At 37.8% G+C, this 21,286-nt stretch overlaps 1 protein-coding gene across 4 annotated transcripts in view; it reads right to left on the bottom strand.

Moving 5' to 3' along the window:
* Positions 1 to 21,286, bottom strand: part of PHKB (phosphorylase kinase regulatory subunit beta) — a 211,449-nt gene that overhangs the window by 30,903 nt on the left and 159,260 nt on the right. For all 4 annotated transcript variants that reach the window (XM_045814695.2, XM_087870408.1, XM_045814697.2 and 1 more), the window contains 8 exons: positions 13,850 to 13,905; positions 13,238 to 13,331; positions 8,173 to 8,256; positions 7,642 to 7,746; positions 6,156 to 6,238; positions 5,854 to 5,944; positions 395 to 456; positions 146 to 308 (listed from right to left, as the gene is read on the bottom strand). In XM_045814695.2, the coding sequence (XP_045670651.1) occupies positions 146 to 308; positions 395 to 456; positions 5,854 to 5,944; positions 6,156 to 6,238; positions 7,642 to 7,746; positions 8,173 to 8,256; positions 13,238 to 13,331; positions 13,850 to 13,905 (738 nt within the window). The remainder of the gene's footprint in view (positions 1 to 145; positions 309 to 394; positions 457 to 5,853; positions 5,945 to 6,155; positions 6,239 to 7,641; positions 7,747 to 8,172; positions 8,257 to 13,237; positions 13,332 to 13,849; positions 13,906 to 21,286) is intronic.

Below are 21,286 nucleotides of genomic sequence, written 5' to 3'. Positions count from 1 at the left end.
TACTGCCTCTGCCATAGAGAGGCCGTCTACCTCCAGGCACTTCCATCTCCCTTCTCTGAGAGGACAAAAGAAATATGGCTTGGCCCTGAGAATTCCTGCTCTGAAAACCTCACTTGGAGCCATGTGGGAATGACAACTTCCTCACATTCAGTTTTTGAAGAATTTCGTGGGTGGGCTTGTTTTTCCATTCAGTAACGGCGATATCTGGGTGCTGGTCTAGTTCAGGAGCACTGGGGGTACTGCTTTGTCGTTTGACTTTTGAATGTTTGGGAAGTTCTAGTTCCTCAAAACTCTTAAATTCTGGAAGCCTAGAAATGGAAAGAAAAAGTTTTAGATTTCCTGCATTTCTAATTCTAGTCTCCTGCTCTTCTAATAATAACCCAAAGGGACTTACTCTTCTGTGTCACTGATTCGTAGGAAGTCAAGTTGTTCTACCACGGCTCCAGATACTAGTGTCTGAAATGTGATTGAGAAAAAATTCACAACTTTTAAATTCATGAGGCCATACACTTATGATCTGTGCATATACATTTCTGTAAGCATGTAATACTCAAAAAAAGTTTACTTAGAAAAGTACACGCAATTCTTAATTTCTTAAATGAGCATTCTAAAATCAGACAGGTTTTCATATACAACAAAACTCTCTTAAAAAGAACATATAAATCATGCTACGAGTTCATGGGTCATAATAAATAGGAAAGTCAACATGAGATGAACTGTATTTTCTCTCTGTTCTGAGAATTGCGGGCATTTATTTTTTTATTTTTATTTTTTAAAGATTTTATTTATTTATTCGACAGAGATAGAGACAGCCAGCGAGACAGGGAACACAAAGGGGGAGTGGGAGAGGAAGAAGCAGGCTCATAGCAGAGGAGCCCAATGTGGGGCTCGATCCCATAACGCCGGGATCACGCCCTGAGCCGAAGGCAGACGCTTAACCGCTGTGCCACCCAGGCGCCCCTATGGGCATTTATTTTTAAGCTAGAATTAAAATTCAGTACCTATTAACATGTTAAAAAAAAGTTTGAAATAAAAAAAATAACAAGAAATACTAAAATTGTTTTGAGAAAAGATGATGTGAAATTGCACTTTGGATTCTGTTACCGTAATATATTTCAGGGCTATCTAATGATAGGATACTGCCAAGTCTCCATTTTTCAGGATCAGAAAGTTGTTATTATTGAGGCCAGCCCTTTTCTGCATTCTGGCAACCCATATTTGGTCATTTAATTTTTCATTAGTTCCTGATTATAGGTTAGCAAACTAAATAAGGCCAAACTCAAACACAGTTTTTATCTGTCAGTGGTTCATGGTGAAGAGCATAAGTGAATGATAACTCACAATGGTTTTTTAGCAATATGTGTCACTTCTAATTATCTGATGAATTGTCAGATAAAATTGAGAAATGTACTGCATAAAAAGCAAGCCATAAATTATTATTTTAAAAATAAGGCAATTCTTCAATTCGAACTGTCTTACATGTATTACTTTCTCAATTTTCTCACTGTTCTTTTCAAATATGAAGCAACATGACACAGGAAATGTTACACTTGTTGGCTAACCACCCAGGTTGTGCTGCCTTCTCCTCTAGTGGAAACTCATAAACAAAGTAGATCATCACCAAATACCTACTATAAATGTCAGGATAGACATATTACCAGCAGTCATACTAAAGCCTCCTTTCAGGGTGTGAGTGAGAAAGGCCAAACATGCAACCAATCTGCACATTTTCATGTGGCAGCAATAGTTAGGGTCTGAGAGCAGTCTGTGCCTAAGTCTGTTGAGTGATATTTCCTAAGATTCAGGCTCAGATCTGCACATCTTGCTCTCTGGTTGACTAATTTGGTTTCTTTTTTTTAATATTTTATTTATTTATTTGACAGAGAGAAGACAGTGAGAGAGGGAACACAAGCAAGGGGAGAGTGAGAGGGAGAATCAGGCTTCCCACCGAGCAGGGAGCCCAATGAGGGGCTTGATCCCAGGACCCTGGGACCACGACAAGACGCTTAATGGCTAAGCCACCCAGGCGCCCCTCTGGTTGACTAATTCATTAGACAAATATTTATTGCACACCTACCATATTGCAGGCACTCTGCTAGGTATTAAGGATATAGCAAGAATACACAAAATCCTTGCCCTCTTGAAATTGACCTTGGCTGTGCATAGGAGGAAGACAATATAAACAAACAAAACACTAACTATGTTATGTCCGATGATGTTAAGTACAAAGTAGAAATAAGAAAGGTAGGGGATGAGAAGTGTTGGGGCGGGGAGTAGGAGGAGGCAGGTTTGCCATTTTATACAGGTGATCAGAAAAGACTTCTCTCATAGAGTGACATGTAAGTGGAGGCTGAACAAAGGACTGTAGTCAACAATATGGATCTTAAGGAAGACTGTGCAGGGCTGACGGAACAGCAAGTGCAAAGTTCCTAAAGCAGAAGCACGCATGGTGTGTTTTAGGATCAGTAAGGAGAAGAGTGTGGATGGAGTACAGTAGACAGGACAGAGTGGTAGGAGATGAGGTCAGAAAAAAAGATCCAAAAAAGACCATTGGGAGGACTTTGGTTTGTTTTCATTTTGTATGAGAGAGAAAGTCAGTAGAGGCTTATATGTGACATAATCTAACTGCCTTATGACCAGGTAGGGTATGAAGGTGCTAACTGTCTTACGGCCAGTAGGAATTTAGGAGACTACTGTAAAAATCTAGGCGAGGCATGATGTAACCTGAGCTGTGACGTTAGTGTTAGAGATGATGGCAAGTGGTTAGATTCTGGATATAATCTGAGGGTAGAGAAAACCAGAATTGATAATGGATTGTAATAATGTGGGATATGAAAGAAAGAGAAGAGTCAAGAATTATTTGATGCTCAAATCTAACAGCTAATACTGAAAATATAAGAAAAATAATTTTGATTTAATATTGTCTATTATTAGCCTACCTACTCTATATACTGATTAAGCCCATAAGGTAAATGTTAATAGGCAAATGCTAAATTTCATTAACAGTCTCTAGAGCTTTTGTTGAAAAAAATTCAGTTGGTTAACAGAGGCTCCTAAATTAGTTTTATAAAAAACATTACACTTATGATTAATTTACTAGGCATTAATACTTTACTTCTGATGGTAATTAAATGACTTAACATTGTTATATATATGTCAAGTGAAATATAATATTCAAAAAGGAATCCTGCTCTGTGATACTTAATTATATCCCACCAAGGTCCTTTCCAGCTGAACAAGCTACCTAAGACTGCACTCCATCCTATCATCCTGCATCGCTCCCTGGCTTTGTTTTTGGTTTGGCTCCCCAACTAGAATAAGTCCCATGAGATCAGGGACCTTGTATATTTTTTTCACCATTTTATCCTTAATGCCTAGAGAGGCTGCTCAATCAATATGCGTTGACTCAATGAACCAATATTCATACCTTTCCTAAGAGAGAAGAGTAGTGAGCATAGCACTCTGGGAATTCAGAGATGACTCAAGCTTGGCCCGAAGAAATTTTCAATCCACAGAGAGAAGCAGACACAAGAAACTAGCTCCACTTATAAGAGCTATAGCAGAGGTTCAAGCAATATACCACAGAAACACACTGGAACGAGAAATTAATTCCAACCCTGGAGACTTCACTAAAGAGGTGACATTGACCTTAGTTATAAAATTAAAGTATTTAGAAGGGAAAAAAAGAAAAAGGCAACTCTAGAATAGAAAAACAGCAAGAGCAGGAAAAAAATTCCAATTACATTCAGGGATTTTGAAAGTACCCAATATATTTACGGACTGGAAAGCAGGGCCGGGAATGAGCTGCACAGAAAGATCCTGGGTGATGAGGTAGGAAGGGAGGTTGAGGCCCAGTGATGATGGAGACTGTGGAACATGGGCTAAGGAAATTTGAAAGACCTTGAAATAAAGAGAAGCATATAGGTGTCATTTTCATTTACTATATTAAAGAGAAGATGAAGGCTAGGGTGGGGGGATGAGGGGTTGTTGTTTAGTAAGTATAAAGTTTCAGTTTTACAAGATGAAAAGAAGCTTATTCTCTGGTGAAAGCCTCTGTGCTCAAGGGTGGGTATAGGGCACAGCAGAGAGTAGGAGACACAGTGGGACCTCCTGGCTCTTTCCCCAACCCTGTACTCAGGGTATGAAAGCAAAACGTATGTTTTGGTTTTTTTTTTAAGATTTTATTTATTTATTTGACAGAGAGAGACAGCCAGAGAGAGAGGGAACACAAGGAGGAGTGGGAGAGGAAGAAGCAGGCTCCCAGCGGAGGAGCCTGATGTGGGGCTCGATCCCAGAACTCTGGGATCACGCCCTGAGCCAAAGGCAGACGCTTAACGACTGCACCACCCAGGCACCCCAAAACGTATGTTTTTCAGGCAGGAGGTTAGATGTTTATTTTGGCAACTGAAGGGCCTAGGAGAAAAAACTCCAGATATTGGCACCTGGGATTTGCCCCAACAAAAAAGCCTTTGCTACCAGACTACTTGATAAATGACATCATCATGACAGGAATCCTTGTTTCCAAACTCAGAGCTTCCAATAAACTATTTTTTCACTCTTAAAAATGAATGGATAGCTAAAGATTACCACACATCTGACAAATGCCTCCAACATGAAAGACTGAGCACAAAAAAACAGAGAAAAGAAACCTGAAAGAGATCAGGCAGAGAAGAAAATTTCAAAAATTCTCTAGTAAATAATATCAGAAAGATAAAATATCCTATCCAGAAAATACGAGCATGATACCATGAAAAGGGGGAATTAAAAACATGAGAGCCAAAATATAGAGCTTAACACAGAAGCTGCATGATATAAATACGAAAGAAACTTTTCCAGAAAGGATGACAAAAAGACAATAGAATAGCAACAGAAAGCGACAGAAAATAAGGGGAAAAAGATAAAAAATTTAGATAAAAACCAATCAAGTATACAAAATACAGGCACTAGTGGAATGAGTATGTATACATGGCATTTGTAACATTTACCTACATAGGTCCCTCTATAAATTTTCCTTTCTTACTTAATATTGAGAACCTACTACATGAAAGACTCTATGAGATAAGCACTTTTTTTTTTTTTTTTTTTAGAAAATAAGGCATTCAAGGCCATGACAGACTACAATCTGAGTAGTTCATGTTAAAGGTCGTAAAAAGATGTTCCAGAAGAGTAGTGTTATTTTTGGTCTAGATGATTTTGCAGAACTGGCCCTAAAGTTTGGTAAGATTTTAAAGTGCAGACATCTTGAAAATGAAGGCTATTCCAGGTAGAGGAAATGGCATGAGCAGAGGGGCAGAACCTCACAAAGTCAGAAAACAGTAATTAATTTGTATTGGCTGAAGGACAAAGAGTGTTTAGTAGAAGGTAACTGTGGGCGAGGAGGCCGTTCTGGCTAATAGGGAACCACAAGGGGCTTCTGTCATTTAGGAGTTATGAAGATAAGGCTATGAGATCCTGAATCGAACAAGGATCCTCTCCTGGTGGGATGTTACTGGGAAGCAGGGAAAAGAACACTGGACCACGGAGTTAGGTAAGTTGGACCGGGGAGTTAGGTAACTTGGACTGGGGAGTTATGCAGGTCATTTCACCACTCTGGACCCCAGCTTCCTCAAAGGCAAAACAGAGGTTGGAGATGAGCTATTAAAGTCTCAATTTCTGTTTGGGAAACCAGTGTAAATGTTCAAGCCCAAGATTGGAGGGATAAAATAAACAGGATGGTTACAACAGGAATAGGAAGGTAGGCACAGGATAATACCTTAAGACAAAAACCTTAAACAGAACATATATTAAGAAATACAACTATATCTGTGTACTAATTGTCCTGGAAGAGAAACACACAGAAATTCAGAAGATTACCTGTAGACGATCAACATGAACTTTGACTCCTCCAACTATTCCCTTTTTAAAGGCTGCCAACATATCTAATATGGGGTTGAATCGGCTACCTCTAAAAAATATAAACAGATAAACAAAAGGTGTATTATTAATAACAGAATGAGAAATAAAAAACCTAATAAAAACTAAGTATCCTTCACATATGCAAGTCTCTCTGCCACATGCTGACAGAGACGTAAAAATAGTAGAAGGCCCTGCTTCTAAAGGGTTCACAGTGTTAAAGAGGGAGAGAGAGGTGCACCTCACTTCTTTCATCAACGTACCGTATATTGTCTTCCCGGATGAGAACAAGGAAAAGTGGACGTCCATGCATTTTCCAGTATTGCTTAATGAACTGTAATGCATTCTATCAAAACATAAGAATGAGGCAGAATGTAATGGTACTATATCTGAGCTGATACAGTTTAACCATTTGTGGCAAAGAGTCAACAAAACTCTGATATATCAAGATAATTCACAGTCAAACCCTGGATAACAAACTACTAGGGGTAGAAATGTTAGTTAAGTTTGGAACTTTATTGATTTTAAACCTTGTTCTTAAAAGTAATCAGATTACATATATTTTAAGGCTGCTTCTTTTTTGGTGGTCTAATGAATACAGTTTAAGAATGGTCCCCGGAAGGAAAAAGAGAGAGAGAGAGAGAGAGAGAGAAATCAAGAAACGCTAACTGTAGAGAACAAACTGATGGTAACCAGAGGGGTGGTGGGTGGGAGGATGAAATGGGTGATGGGGATTAAGGGGTGCACTTGTCGTGATGAGCACAGGGTGATGTATGAAGTGTTGAATCACTATATTGTACATCTGACGCTAATATAACACTGTATGTTAACTAACTGGAATTAAAATAAATACTTAACGAAGAAAAGAAAAAAAAGAATGGTCCCAGGGAGGAAAAATCAATCCAGGATTGTCATCCAGGAGATTAATCCTCATCTCGCATTACTGTGCATTTATTACAGCAGGTAGAAAGAACTAGACTGAATCTATACAGACCATCAGAAATGTGGAGAGAGTTCTTTTTTGACTCAAATTCTACTGTTGTCATCATCATATCAAAGACTTACATAACACTTCGCCATATGTCAGGCACTATTCTGAGCGCTTTATATACGTTAACTCATTTATTTCTCAGAATATCCCTATTATTATTCAGTTATACAGATGAGAAAAGATAGACACAGAGAAGTTAAGTAACTTGCCCAAGATCCCACAGCTGGTAAATAAACAGTAGAGCCAAGATCTTAACAAATGTAATCTGGCTCCAGATTTCATGCTCTAAACCATGACTCTAAGCTTCTCTACTCTGCAAGTGGAAAAGGGAGTAGAGGAGATTTTAACTGCCTAGCTGTTATGCGTTAGTTGAGGTTTTACCTGACATTCTTCATAAATAAAATTATTTTGCTAACTCAACTTTTGTTCAAAAAGAGATAAACTACTGCTGTCATATGAACATGGTTTCCAAACGGTTTCCCCTCTGCTTTATAAGCTGTATCTTTTCATTCCATTTGTAGAATGGTCTATCAAGCAAAGTCATACAACTTTATACAAGACATACTCCATCTATTATTCTAATGCTGCAAGCAACTTAACTCTTTCTCCAAAGCCATGCAGACATTGTTTTACTTTCATATTTTACATCGTGTTAACCCAGTGTCACAGACATCCAGGAGCACTCAATTTAATAACATATGATAAAATCAGTAGAAACACAGTCATCCAATTTCAATAAAAAGGGGTTCTGAAGCTACCTTTATGTCATCTATCAGCAGTAAAACATCTTGAGACATGTAGAAATCACTTAGGTCGAAGATGATAGGGTAACAAACCACGGTCTTTCCTAGAATGCGATAAATCTGTAAGAGATAATTTAAAAAAGTACAAAACAGGACCAAAGGCAAAGATACAGTAGCTTAAGTCCTAATAAAAATTAAAACTGATTAAGAAATGTCAAAGTTTCTTGATTGGGTCAGTAAGATCAGTATACTAAAGAGTAGTCCATCTCTACTGTGATAGAAAAAGCCTCTGAATAAATACTGTCATAATCAGGTACCTTACAATGTTCGGAAATAATACAGCAGTGAGGTGTTTATTCTTTCCTAAAAGACTTCTGTGATACCACACCAAGCAAACAGCAAGATTTACTTGTAGAAAATAAGAATTCAGATAACCGGCCCAAGTATATAATGAAATGTGAGAACGGATGCATAGCAGGTCAGACATCATTTCATTCTGTGGTATTATAATCTGAACACTGCTCCACAAGGAAATTTTATGAGCACCTTTGATGTACCGAGGCAGCCAATGGGCCTATCTGGCCTTCCGGAGAGTCCTAATTTTTCATTGATACCCAGGTGGAAATAAGCCTGTAAAAGACATAAATTTATAAATCAGTCAGGCAAGAAGAATCCATGCTTTCCTTTTTGACCCCTTTATTCCCCCTGACTAAAGCCCTGCTAATTTCTGATCTTTCCAGAGGAAAAGTGGCCAGGGAAACCTTATTCAATAGACCTGTAGGAAAACAAGCTAGCCAATGATGTCAACTTAGATTTGGGGGCACTGAGAGAATTGAGAGCAAATCTTTGCAGAGCTGCTTAGCAACATTCTAAAATTTGACATTGTCCTCGTGCTGTCAAATGTACAACTTGCATGGCTCTGTCCAATTCATAAAAGAACACAAAGAGACAAATGCTTCCTGTGTGATTAAAAAAATAAACTGGCTAAAGTTTTAAAATTCAGGGCCTCAAATCTCCTCCTAGATTTCCACCTTCAAGAATTTCCCATCAAAATGGAAATGTCTTTATTGATTTTTCTGATTACATGAATTTTATGAAAAATTTAAGACATGTGCTCCAAGTGAATGGTCCTGTTTACTCTCAATCTCACAACTCTGCACTTTGGTATATATTGAAGGAAGTGTAATTTATTGTGTGAGCCCTAAAAAACACCTGAAGTATAGGGTTACAGATTTTTAACAGTATATAGATAAATATACACCCATATTACACACATATATCAATATGTTCATATATTTACATAAACAGCTTCTATCTATCTTGTCCTACTTGTTAAAACTTAGTACTATGCTGTTCCAGTTTCAAGATGGTAAACTGAGTCTATGCATGTACTCTACATTTCAATGCTGAAATGACTGAAGAGATATAAAAATCCCTAAAAATAGCTGTAGCACTCACTACTGGAAAACAGAAGAAGGTGCCACAATGGAACAGAAACTTCTAGAATTTCTACAAAGTAAAAACAGACGGATTTGGAATGAATTAGAAGGTAATCAGCGCCAAAGTTGAGCCCTTCACCCAATAAGACGCCTTCTTACCCTATTTAATACCTATCCCTTGATGAAGGTAATTCCCAACTTTTTGTTCATTCAAAATCAATTCTGGACAGTGTACTATTATTTCTGCAGAATAATTTCCTAGACTTACTGGATCAAAGAGAGTATGTTTTCTTTGAAACATAATGCCAGATTGGTCACCCTGTAGAAATAGTGGGCCAGTTTACATTAGCATTAATAGTGCACAGGCCTTTTTTGTTACTCTCTTGGGTCAAAATGATAGTTCATCTTAGTTTTAAAACTGTATTCAAATATTTTATGGTTGAACATTTCCCCATATATTTAATGGCTACTTGTATGTTCTATAAATTTTTCCATTCATTCCCTTTTCTATTGGGTATTTTTCATTCTTTTTGATTTGTAAGATCTTCGTATATGAAGAATATTAGCCTTTGTATAAATATTTTACCTGGTTGCTCATCTTCAATGTTGTTACGAACTGTGAGAATGACTGCACAGTAGGTCAAACATCATTTCAGCATGTGGTATTTCAATCTAAACATTTTCCTACTAGGAAATTTCACAAGCACCTCTGATGTGCCAGGTTGTTTATCCCATCTTCAGCTGTATTTAGTAAATTTGTCAATCATTTCCTTAAAGGCTTTTTTAGCACTGGCATTATTCTAAGAATGGACTTTCACTCCACATAGTTGTAAACTGCTCTTCTATTTTTTTCTGCTAGTGATTTTGTTTATATCATTTAAAAAATATTTAAATCTTTAATCTGTCTGGAATTTATTTTTTATTTGATGAGAGGTAGAAATCTAACCTGTTTTCCTTTGATCTGACTTCAAATATCAACCTCATTGTACACAAAATTAATGTCATCAGCAGAAGTCTCTGGTCATTCCACTACAGTGTGCGCTCCCACGTCAGGGTTAGCTCTGTGTCACATTCCTAGAGAACAGCATGCCTTCGGTGAGTTGGCACTGTGCTGGCATACAGCTGGTGGTCAGGCAATACCTGATGGATAAATGAGGGAGCAACTGAATGTCCTCCTGAGCTACCGTGCTGTGAATACTGACCCTTGACAGAGGGTTTTAGACAGTCAACTGGCCAGAAAAATACCCTATAAGCATTAGTATATATAGCTGCACTGAAACTATAACACGCTACACTAGACGGAGCCCCCTTTCTCTCAAATATTTTCAAATTTTTATAAATAAATGTATGCCTAAACTATTTTAGATTTCTTCTTTTGGACAAGTGATTAAATAACCATGTACAAGTTAAAATGTACCTATCTAGATTTCCTTTAAATACTACTCTATTAGAGTGAAAGGATTTTCTTTAATTTTCTGAACCAAGGTACAGCAGGTCTATGACAATGATGTAGACAGACCTGGAATGCTCCCCACATTCCGGGGTGCAGATAATACTGTCCCCACAATGTACACATGCACACTATTTAATCCACTGAAATAGCATATAGCAATGACTAAACTAAACAACAGAACTTCAGTCTAGGTCGCACTATATTCATCTCCCCCATGAAGAAATCATACCACAGTCACCACGTCATGAAACATTAACTACACATAGTATAAGCCCTGTGCTCAGCTGTCTGCTCTCATATACTCTTAAGTGAGCTGAAGGAGGGTGCAGCTCCTCAGAACAGAAAGATTAGCCACTGGCATAAGAATATGTGTATTGACTAAGATTTGAGGGAACGCTTTTGCTTTTAAATATACTTTTTAATATATGGAACTGTTGAATCACTATATTGTATACCTTAAACTAATATAACAGTGTATGTTAACTACATAGGAAGTAATTTTTTTTTTTTAAAGATGGGCTTATAAGAAGCAATACACTAGGCAGTATATCTTAGAGGATGAATTCCAAAAAGCAGCTAATTTGGAACACAGAGGCCATAGCCATAGAGAATCTTCTATCTTGACACATGTTTAGGGAAGTTGGACTCTTGTTCCCAAATCTCGTTTTACCCATACCACATACCCATTTGTTCACACCATTTTTAAAACAACAAAACATAAAATAAGTCAGGTCCTGTTAGAAGTCTTCACCTTACTCTTTCAATTTATTTATTTTATTTTTATTTATTTTTATTTTTTGAGAGAGAGAGTGAGAGCATGAGCACGCGTGTGCACTAGTTGAGGGGAGGGGCAGAGGGAGACAGAGAGAGAGATTCTTAAGCAGGCTTCATGCCCAGTGCGGAGTCTGACTCGGGGCTCAATCCATGACCCTGAGATCATGACCTGAGCTGAAACCAAGAGTCGGAAGTTTAACTGACTGAGTCACCCAGGTGCTCCAAGTCTTTACCTTAGTCTTAATGAAATCCTTCCTACCACCTCCACAGCACCTTGTATAAACATCTATTATGGCACTAATCTGGATGCATTGTAATTAACTACTTTTCCTGTCATACCAGTAGACTCAGAGTTTACTGAGAGCAGGGACAGAGCACAGACCCATTTTATCTGAGTGCCCCACACAAAATTTTGCACATAGCAGGTGTTCACTAATGAATGAATGAATAAAATGCCACATTTAAGTCATTTGAAGCCACGCTTATCTTTTAAATCTTGACTGCATATTGTCTGGTAGAGTACAATTCACCTACCATAAAAAAGTTGCAATATAAATTAGGCCTGAAAAAAACGGAGTCCGGTTTATTTGCTTTGAGCACATATTTATTAAAGAATAATAATCTTTGTTTCTATTCTCTGGAGCTTTCAGTGAAGGACCGTAAAAAGTGTATCAGCAAATATAGCCAGTAATGACAGAGTGTTAGAGCCTTAGATTTTCATGCTGCCTCCTGTCCTTGCCTTGCGAATCCTCAGTTCCCGCCCTTCTTCTACCACAAAACCCATTTACATCTTTGCGTGATTTCAAAGTGTTACCTACTCTAGGGATCCTTGCATTTTTAGCCTTATCTCTTTAATCGGAGGGGAAAAGAACTCTAAATTTGTTAGAGGAGGTTTAAGAGCTCTCAAAGAGCTGGTATTCTGGGTGATCTGACACCCCGGTTCTGGTTTTGTTCCAATGGATAGGGTCCAGTCCGATTAGCAGCGATACTCTGAGGCCCTGCCTTCTCCCAAGCAATGGGCACCTCACTCTTCTCAGCTAATTCCTTGTTGTGGCATCAAGGCTTTGACCACAAACGTTTATATCAACCTAACTGAGCCAATCTTGATTATTTGAGAGAGAAAATTCTAAGCACTTACATCAAACTTCAGAGTTTGTTCCTGTATTGTTTTTAACAATTACTAAGGAGAAGTGGTGGTTTATACATAACTGGTGGAATCGGGCTCCCTGCTCAGAGGGGAGACTGTTTCTCCCTCTCTCTCTACCGCTCCCCCCTGCTCGTGCACCCTCTCTCTCAAATAAATAAATAAAATCTTAATAAGTAAATAAATAACTGGTGGAAGTCAATAGTTGTCTGTCCCGAATGGGCAGGAATATTCCCAAACAGGCATTTCTGAATCCATCTGCAGAGGAGCACATGCAAAAGGCCCCCAAAGTCACCTTTTAAATCTAATAGGTACATAACTGCATCAAAAATAAACTCAGATGCTACTTTGAGACCGAGCAAACCAAAAGGGTGGGAATTACTTCAGACTCCAAATAGTAAGGCAAAAGAAAAAGGGAAATAGTTTTTACCAATATTTAGATGAGAAATTTTCTTTAATAGTTACTGTAAGGGAAAGTTATCAAATCCAATGTAAAGGTTAATTTTACACACAAGGTACCAGAATTCAGGTTAATTTGTAATTTAAGTGCTCAGCTTAGGTCAGTAATAGACTTTAGAGGTAAGAATCAATAAGACCTATGAATATAATGTATACACACACACTTTTTTAGTAACAATGTCTGATAAGGTAGGTTTCTCAATTTAATTAGAAAGACTTTTGGATTAATGACCCCCCCCCCCAGAACTGAATTTTAACTATGCTACCTGACTGTAAACTAAGTCTACTCGTCATGCTCTAGCACCTCCACAAAGTCAACAGTAAAGAAGTGGAATCACTTACTTTCACCAGCTCCTGCTGAGCCCAAATCTGAATGGGTTCCACCTGCTGAGGAGTTTGAGTCTGAATACCATACGTGTTGAGGAAAACTTGAAGGCTACAGAACACAGGGAAAAAGCAAGAGACGTTTTTAGGCAATGCATGTAGAGTGTGGAGAATGCTGGAGGAGGAGGAGGGGAGGAAGGAGACCACGCTAGCTTGGAGAACATTTTAATTTATCAATGTGAGCAATATGCCATCTGTGCTGGGATCTAGAGGCTCTCCGGGGTTCTTCGCAAGGTATCAGATGGGAGCTCTGGGGGCTGGCAGAAAGAGTAAGCACTGATTTGGGGAATTCCCAGTATGTGTTGCAGTAACTTCTCAAAACTACACCCCAGGCAACACTGGAACAGGTCACACAGTCTTTAATATTCACATCAACTAAAACAAAATTATTTTTAAACATGAAAAGAGTCTTGTTCTGGGACTTAAAGTTTAACATTAATGACATCCTTGAAACCCTGTCAAGGGGTCTGTGAAATTAATCTCTACCACCATACTCAATAATGCCACATAAAGCAGTAAGCCCCCCTCCCTTCCTCCTAAAGGAACACACCACCCATCAGGATTTCATACCGTTGGCTTTCTGCTATGAGTGCTACGTGAACTACCAAATCATTTTCCAGTGGGCCCTGTAATATAGAATGGGGGGAGAACATTTTAAAAGGTCTGGTCATCATCAGCTACAATGAGAATCAAGGACAATATTAACCATCTCTAAGCAGTTCATTAAAATGACGGACACTTACGGGCTCCATGCAGTCACCTCTCTTTCCTTGCTCTCCACTGCCTACTAATCAATTTGATGGTGTAGACAGAGTAATGGAACACCAAGGAATGGAAAGCCATAAATCTCACCTCTACCAGAGGGGCTAGCCTGTCAGGCCTATTTTGAATGATGCATAAGAGTAGTTTGGGGACTGAGCGTTATTTTCCATCATTTAACTCTGAAGGGAAGAGAAGGAACTAAAAATAAAAACCCAACTTCAGTATTCTCTGTAAAAAAATGATTGTGAGTTAAAACTGCTCATTTGACATCTTAACCACATATAAGGCTATTCCCTTTCTTGTTAGCCAATTTTCCTCTGGCACCATATATATCAAAATAGCTTTATTCTAATATATAGTTTCTATAGCAGAGAATGAACTACCCAGTTGACTATGTAATTAACACTGTGTTCATTAAATACAAGCTGTTGGGCTTAATAGTTCTAATCAAAGATACTGTTGGATATTTGCTACTCTTTTTGTGTATGTGTGGGAAAGATTCATCACAGCATATATTACACATTGTTAAAATGAACCCAATATTGAGCCTGTATTAATTAACAGGGAACATTAAGAAGCATCAATAAATTACAGTATTAGGAAGCTCTGAAAATACTGATCAAATGTAATTTCTTTATAGTAATGAATCCAACATTCCCAACAGTATGCTGTAAAATGTCTGATTTACCGTCAGTCAGTTCCCCTCTATGGTATTCAATATGCCACTAGAATTTATGTATGATGGAAAGCAAGAAACACCAGAATACATATATCAGCGGTAAATATCATACAATCAGAAGGATGGTTCCCAGAATCATCGTGAAAATGCCATTTCAGGCAGACTTCCATGTGATTTAAATGAATACATAAGAGAAAATATGATATAACAACCCAACAAAAATAAATACACATTAAAAAAATGTCATAAATTCTATTTTGATTTGATAAAGACCTTAAAAGTTAATGTTACTCAGAAGGATCAGAAAAAATTAATTATTCATAGTCTCATCAAGATTTCTAATACCAAATGAATACATTAAGCCTATTTCTCTCAGATGAAATCTAATATTTACTTCATCAAAAGAAGTAACCTTAGAGTGGGCAAATTATTCACAATCTTCAGGACAATTAGAGATTCTTAAATAAAAAGCAAGTGAATACATATACAAGAATGCAGATAACATTTCAAAAACAATAAATAAGGCAGCTTACAGATCCTAATTGGTAAATTGGTATCTTTTTTTTGAATCACAGACCTTTAAGGATAATGTTGTTTCCATTTGTATGACAGAGTACTCAGATCTAAAATGCCCACTACACATGTTGAATCATAATATGTATTTGGTTAGGGAACTATTAGATGGCTAAAGAATTCTTTCATTTTAAAAACTCAGCATTTCAGAAAGTTACAATTCACAAACCTTCTATGATGATCTTAGGCCTTCACCATAGCCCAAGTGGGACACTGCACCCCATTACTACCCCAGAAAGAATTCTGGGTAAGGGTAGTCCCACAATAGTTGCTCCCTTCCTCTCACTGCCAAAGTTGGAACCATCCTGTTTCTGTTTTCACCATTTTCTTCAAAGCACCAACATTTTGTCTAAACCCATGAAGTCTCTCTGAAAACTTCCTAGTAGTAATTAAGATCTTCTATTTCTGAAAGGTATTTCCTTTAATAGTCCTATAATATTTTCCCCTTTCAGGTTCATAAAGGACACACACACACACACACACACACACACACACACACACACGTGCACGCGTATATATGCATATACATACACAAGGCCTGTATGGTACTGGTGCTCTCCATTTCACATGTATTTACATACTCATTCATTTGATCAATAGTTAAGGCATTCTGATATACAAGTCCTATGCTAGACCCTGATGTTATAAGATAAATACAACCCACTGTCCCTCCATGAGGAGTTTAGAGTGTCCTGGGACAGACAGAAAACAAATAAGCTTTCAAATATGTGTTTATTATCATGTGAAAGTATTTCACTGATACCTTTCTTTGGTAGTATAGACCTACCTAATTTTTGAAAAAAATAGCTGTAGGACATTACATTATATGGACATACCATAATTTATGTAAGGAATGTTTATTTTGATGGACATTTAAGTGGTTTCCAGTTCTGCAGAGAATATAATAATTGTCCTTGTCCTGGAGAATTTCTGAGAATTCAGGGAGGGAACAAAGTGCTAGGCACAGTATTGACACCTAACAAAAATAAAGGCACTAATACTTCCTGCAGTTGTATTTACTATTTTCACATCTATCCTAGGACAGCTGCTCCTCTCTTCTTTGTTGAGATTTGCTTTAATACCTAGGTCACCCTAAATCTCACTGGCTTCCACCATTCTAAGACATTAGGACCATCCATACCCCATTTTTATATGGCTAGTTCTTCTCCAAAGAATTAAAACATCTTTTAAAAGAAATCCTCAGGTGACTTACCACTTTCCAATCTTCTATCCTTTTATTTCTCAAACATAAACTATAGCTATCTTCTTACCTTTTACCATTCTTGCTTCTATAATTCTGCATTCCGCCATCTAACCTACATTCCCTTAGAGATGGAAATCCTCATGCTTAAGTCCTTGGTCTTCTAATCATTCCACTTCTTTCTCTTTCTTTGTCTCTCTCACAATCACTCTGGTAGCTTTAATTATCACCTCTAAGCAGATAATTTCATATGTATATTTCCGGTCTTGAACTTTCTCTTGAGTTCTAGTGCCCATATTTTTAACTGCTTTCTGGACATTTTCTCTTAGCTATTTCCAAAGTTAAAAGTTCCAGAACTCAGCTCCTCATTGACCCTACCTCCACCCCAAACAGGCTCACTCCAGCTCAGAATGTCGGAATCATCTTTGACTCCTGTTTTTTACCCTCCATATCCAATTTGTCCCCAAAATCCTGTTAATCTTTCCCTCATAAAGGATTATGAGGATAATACAGAGCATATGTAAGCATTTAACACAGTGTCTGACATATCCTCTTAAGTGTTCAAAAACATTATGAGGGTTTCAGAGGGGACGGCGGGTAGGGGAATGGGATAGGCTGGTGATGGGCAGTAAGGAGGGCACGTATTGCATGGTGCACTGGGTGTTATATGCAACTAATGAATCATGGAACTTTACATCAAAAACCAGGGATGTACTGTATGGTGACTAACATAATAAAAAATATTATTAAAAAAACAAAAACAAAAACATTACCCTTCTTATCAACTCCAGGAATACAACCACAATTCTGAATTATTATAAGACACTTCCTCAGCTTTCTGCTTCATACTTGCCTCTGCCCATCTTTTATATTTTATGGTCAGGTTAATTTTCTTATGTCAGTGATTTATACAAAGGAAGTGGTCAAAAAATACTTGTTGAGGGGCGCCTGGGTAGCGCAGTCATTAAGCGTCTGCCTTTGGCTCAGGGCGTGATCCCGGCGTTCCGGGATCGAGTCCTACATCGGGCTCCTCCACTGGGAGCCTGCTTCTTCCTCTCCACTCCCCTGCTGTGTTCCCTCTCTCGCTGGCTGTCTCTCTGTCACGTAAATAAATAAAATCTTAAAAAAAAAATACTTGTTGAATGAATGAAGAAAAGGGAGGAAAGATGGGTGAGTAAACATATATTTATGTAATGTTTAGGATATCACTTCTATACTTTAAAACCAGTGCTTCCCAAATAAAGGCCCAACTTCCAAAAGACCTTTACAATGTCACTGCTACCCATGGTTCCCTGTTTATCTCCCATCTGTTTGCCTAAGAGCACTCCACTAAAAACAGTTCACTCTTGTCCATCTCAAGTTTCTGTCTACTGTCCTTCTACCCTTCTACATTTGAACGGCTCCTTTGTTCCTGTCTATCCAGATTCTGACCCACTCTTTCAACAGTCTCCTCTATAAACTTGCCAAACATCAGGGTGTCCAGATATCTTCTGTCCCCTATCAGCAAGAGCAGGTAATGTCTGTATGAGTTACTGGACAATACTCATATTGTCTCATTGAAAGGCTTTTTGCATGCTTATGAGTGGTCTGTATAACTACAGAGTGAACCCCTTGAGGGGCCCTCATGCTCACTTTTCTCACCTCGCTTGTATACAGTACCTTATACTAAAAGAAAGACATTTGGTGCTCATTTGGTGGTCTGAAAGAAGAATCTTGTTTTTTAAAGTATTGTTTATATTTTTTAACAGTACACAAATCAAGGAATGTACACAGGTCGTTTTAATCACACGATTGAGGACCAACAACCTGTGGTTAGAAATACTCTGATTTAAAACTTTCATTTGTACAAATGAATCGTCAGGTTTAAAAAAAATTTTACTGTGAAAAAAACCACATAACACAAATTTTGGCATCTTGGCCATATTTACGTGTATAGTAGAAGAGGGATTTTTACAGCATAACTTGCCCATTAGATAGGCACTACCTGTATTAATGCTGTAACTCATCTTGCTAAAAATTTAAAACTACAGTAATTAAAACACCGCATGTACATCTGTCTAGATTCTAGTTTTTAAATTACCCAAATCAGGTCAAAGCAGCAAAGCTAGGAGATTTGCAGCTGGGAGCTATAAATAAAACAGTGTAATACAACTTTCAAAGGGTATACAAAGAAACTTTAATGTGAATATGCCCTAATGGTTTCCTTCCCTTGTTCTTTTTTCAATTTAATTTTTCAATAGATAATTAATTCATATGGTTCGAAATTTCAAAATTATTAAAGTTTTCAGTCAAGTGTCTCTCCTTCCTACCTGCGGCCCCTGCATCCACCCAGTTCCCCAATGCCTACCAACCAGGAAATTGCTAGGATAATTTATGCCCCTCTCCAGAGTTTCCTTTTACCTAGAAAAGCAAACATGAATTTACATTCTTATTTTCTCATACTTTCAGATGAAAGGCAGCATACTATCAGCTACTTTTTCCACTAAGTAATTACATATCATGATGCACTTTTCACATATTAGTATACAGAACACAACCTTGTTTTTTGTTATAACTCCTTGGTATTCCCTTTTATAAATGCACTTTCTTATTAATGTCACCTTTGCACATCTTTAATCATTTAAGGCTAGTCAACCTTTTGCATCAAATCTCTGGACAGGGTGATGGTTACATAGTGGAATCATTAAACATCAGGTTTTAATTTTGCTTATAAGAGCAGAACCGGCACTTAACCTAAATCATTCAGAGGCAATCTTATCATTGGATTATTTGGGTCACTAGAAAACTGTTATCAGAAAAGATCAGAACTGGATTTTGGGAGGGAGGCAGTAAGAAGAGTTTGAATATTTTCTAGGAGAAGGCCCAGAAAGATGAACAGATGTCCTTTTATAGACATACCTCATTTTATCACCCTTCACTTTACTGCATTTCACAGATGATTAAGTTTTTTACAAATTGAAGGTTTGTGGCAACCCTACATCAAGCAAGTCTATCGGCATCATTTTTCCAACAGCATTTGCTTACTTCATGTCTCTGTGTCACATTTTGGTAATTCTCACAATATTTTAAACTTTTTCATTATTATTATTAAAGATGTTATTGTGATCTGTGATCAGTGATCTTGGATGTTATGATTATAATTGTTTTAAGGTCCCACAAATGTACCCATAAAAGACAGCAAACTTAATTGATAAATGTTGTGTGTGTTCTTATTGTTCCACTGACTGGCCCATCTCTCTCCCTCTCCCCAGGTTTCCCTATTCCCCAAGACACAACAACATTGAAATTCAGCCAATTAATAAGCTTACAATGGCCTCTAAGTGTGCAAGTGAAAAGAAATCTCACGGTTTTCTTTTTTAATTTTTAAATTTTATTATGTTATATTAGTCACCGCACAGCACACCATTATTCACATTTTAAATCAAGAGCTAGGAATGATTAAGTTCTGTGAGGAGGGCATATCAAAAATTGAGACAGGCTGAGAGCTGGGCCTCTTGCTCCAGTTAGTCAAGTTGTGAAAGCAAAGGGAAAGTTCTTGAAGGAAATAAAAAGTGCTACGCCAGTGAACCCACAAATGATCTGAAACTGAAACAGTCGTAGTACTGATATGGAGAAAGTTTTAGTGGTCTGGATAGATCAAACCAGTCACAGCGTCCCTAAGCCAAACCCTAACGCAGAGCAAGGCCCTAACTCCATCAGTTCTATGAAGGCAGAGAGAGGTGAGGAAGCTGCAGAAGAAGTTGGAAGCTAGCAGAGGCTGGTTCGTGAGGTTTAAGGAAAGAAGCTATCTTCATTACATCAAAGTGCAAAGTGAACAGCAAGTGCTGATGTAGAAGCTGCAGTGAGTTTGCTGGAAGCTCTAGCTAAGATAATTAATAAAGGTGGCTACAACAAACAACAGGTTTTCAATGTAGATGAAACAGCCTTCTACTGAAAGATGATGCCATCTAGGACTTCCAAAGCTAGAGAGAAGTCATTGCCTGGCTTCAAAGCTCCAAAGGACAGGCCGACTCTCTTGTTAGAAGCGAATGCAACTGGTGACTTTCAATTGAAGCCAATATTCATTTACCATTCTGAAAATCTTAGGGTCCTTAAGAATTATGCTAAATCTACTCTGCCTGTGCTCTAGTCTACAAATGGAACAACAAAAGCTGGATGACAGCCCATCTGTTTACAACATAGTTTACTGAATATTTTAAGCCCACTGTTGAGATCTACTGCACAGAAAAAAAGATTCCTTTCAAAATATAGCTGCTCATTCATTGTGCACCTGGTCATCCAAGATCTCTGATGGAGATGTATAATGAGATAAACGTTTTCATGTCTGCTAACATAACATCCATTCTGCAGCCCCTGGATCAAAGAGTAATTTCGACTTTCAAGTCTTATTTAAGAAACACATTTCTTAAGGCTATAGATGCCATAAATAGGGATTCCTCTGATGGGTCTGGGCAAAGTAAATTGAAAACCTTCTGGAAAAGATTCACCATACTAGATGCCATCAAGAACATTCATGATTCATGGGAAAAGGTCAAAATATCAACATCAACAGGAGTTTGGAAGAAGCTAATTCCAACCTTCATAGATAACTTGGAGGGGTTCAAGACATCAGTGGAGGAAGTATTTGCAGATGTGCTGGAAACAGCAAGAGAACTAGAATTAGAAGTGGAGCCTGGAGATGGGACAGAACTACTGCAATCTCATGACAAAACTTCAATGGATGAGGACTTGCTTCTTACGGATGAACAAAGAAAGTGTTTTTTTTTTAAATGAAATCTACTCCTGGTGAAGA

The sequence above is a fragment of the Ursus americanus genome, chromosome 21 (assembly GCF_024610735.1).
Source record: "Ursus americanus isolate L20-20 chromosome 21, mUrsAme1.1.p, whole genome shotgun sequence".
NCBI classification, from domain to species: Eukaryota; Metazoa; Chordata; class Mammalia; order Carnivora; family Ursidae; genus Ursus; species Ursus americanus.
Note: the sequence above shows the minus strand (reverse complement) of the source record. Positions and strands in the feature narration are given on the sequence as shown.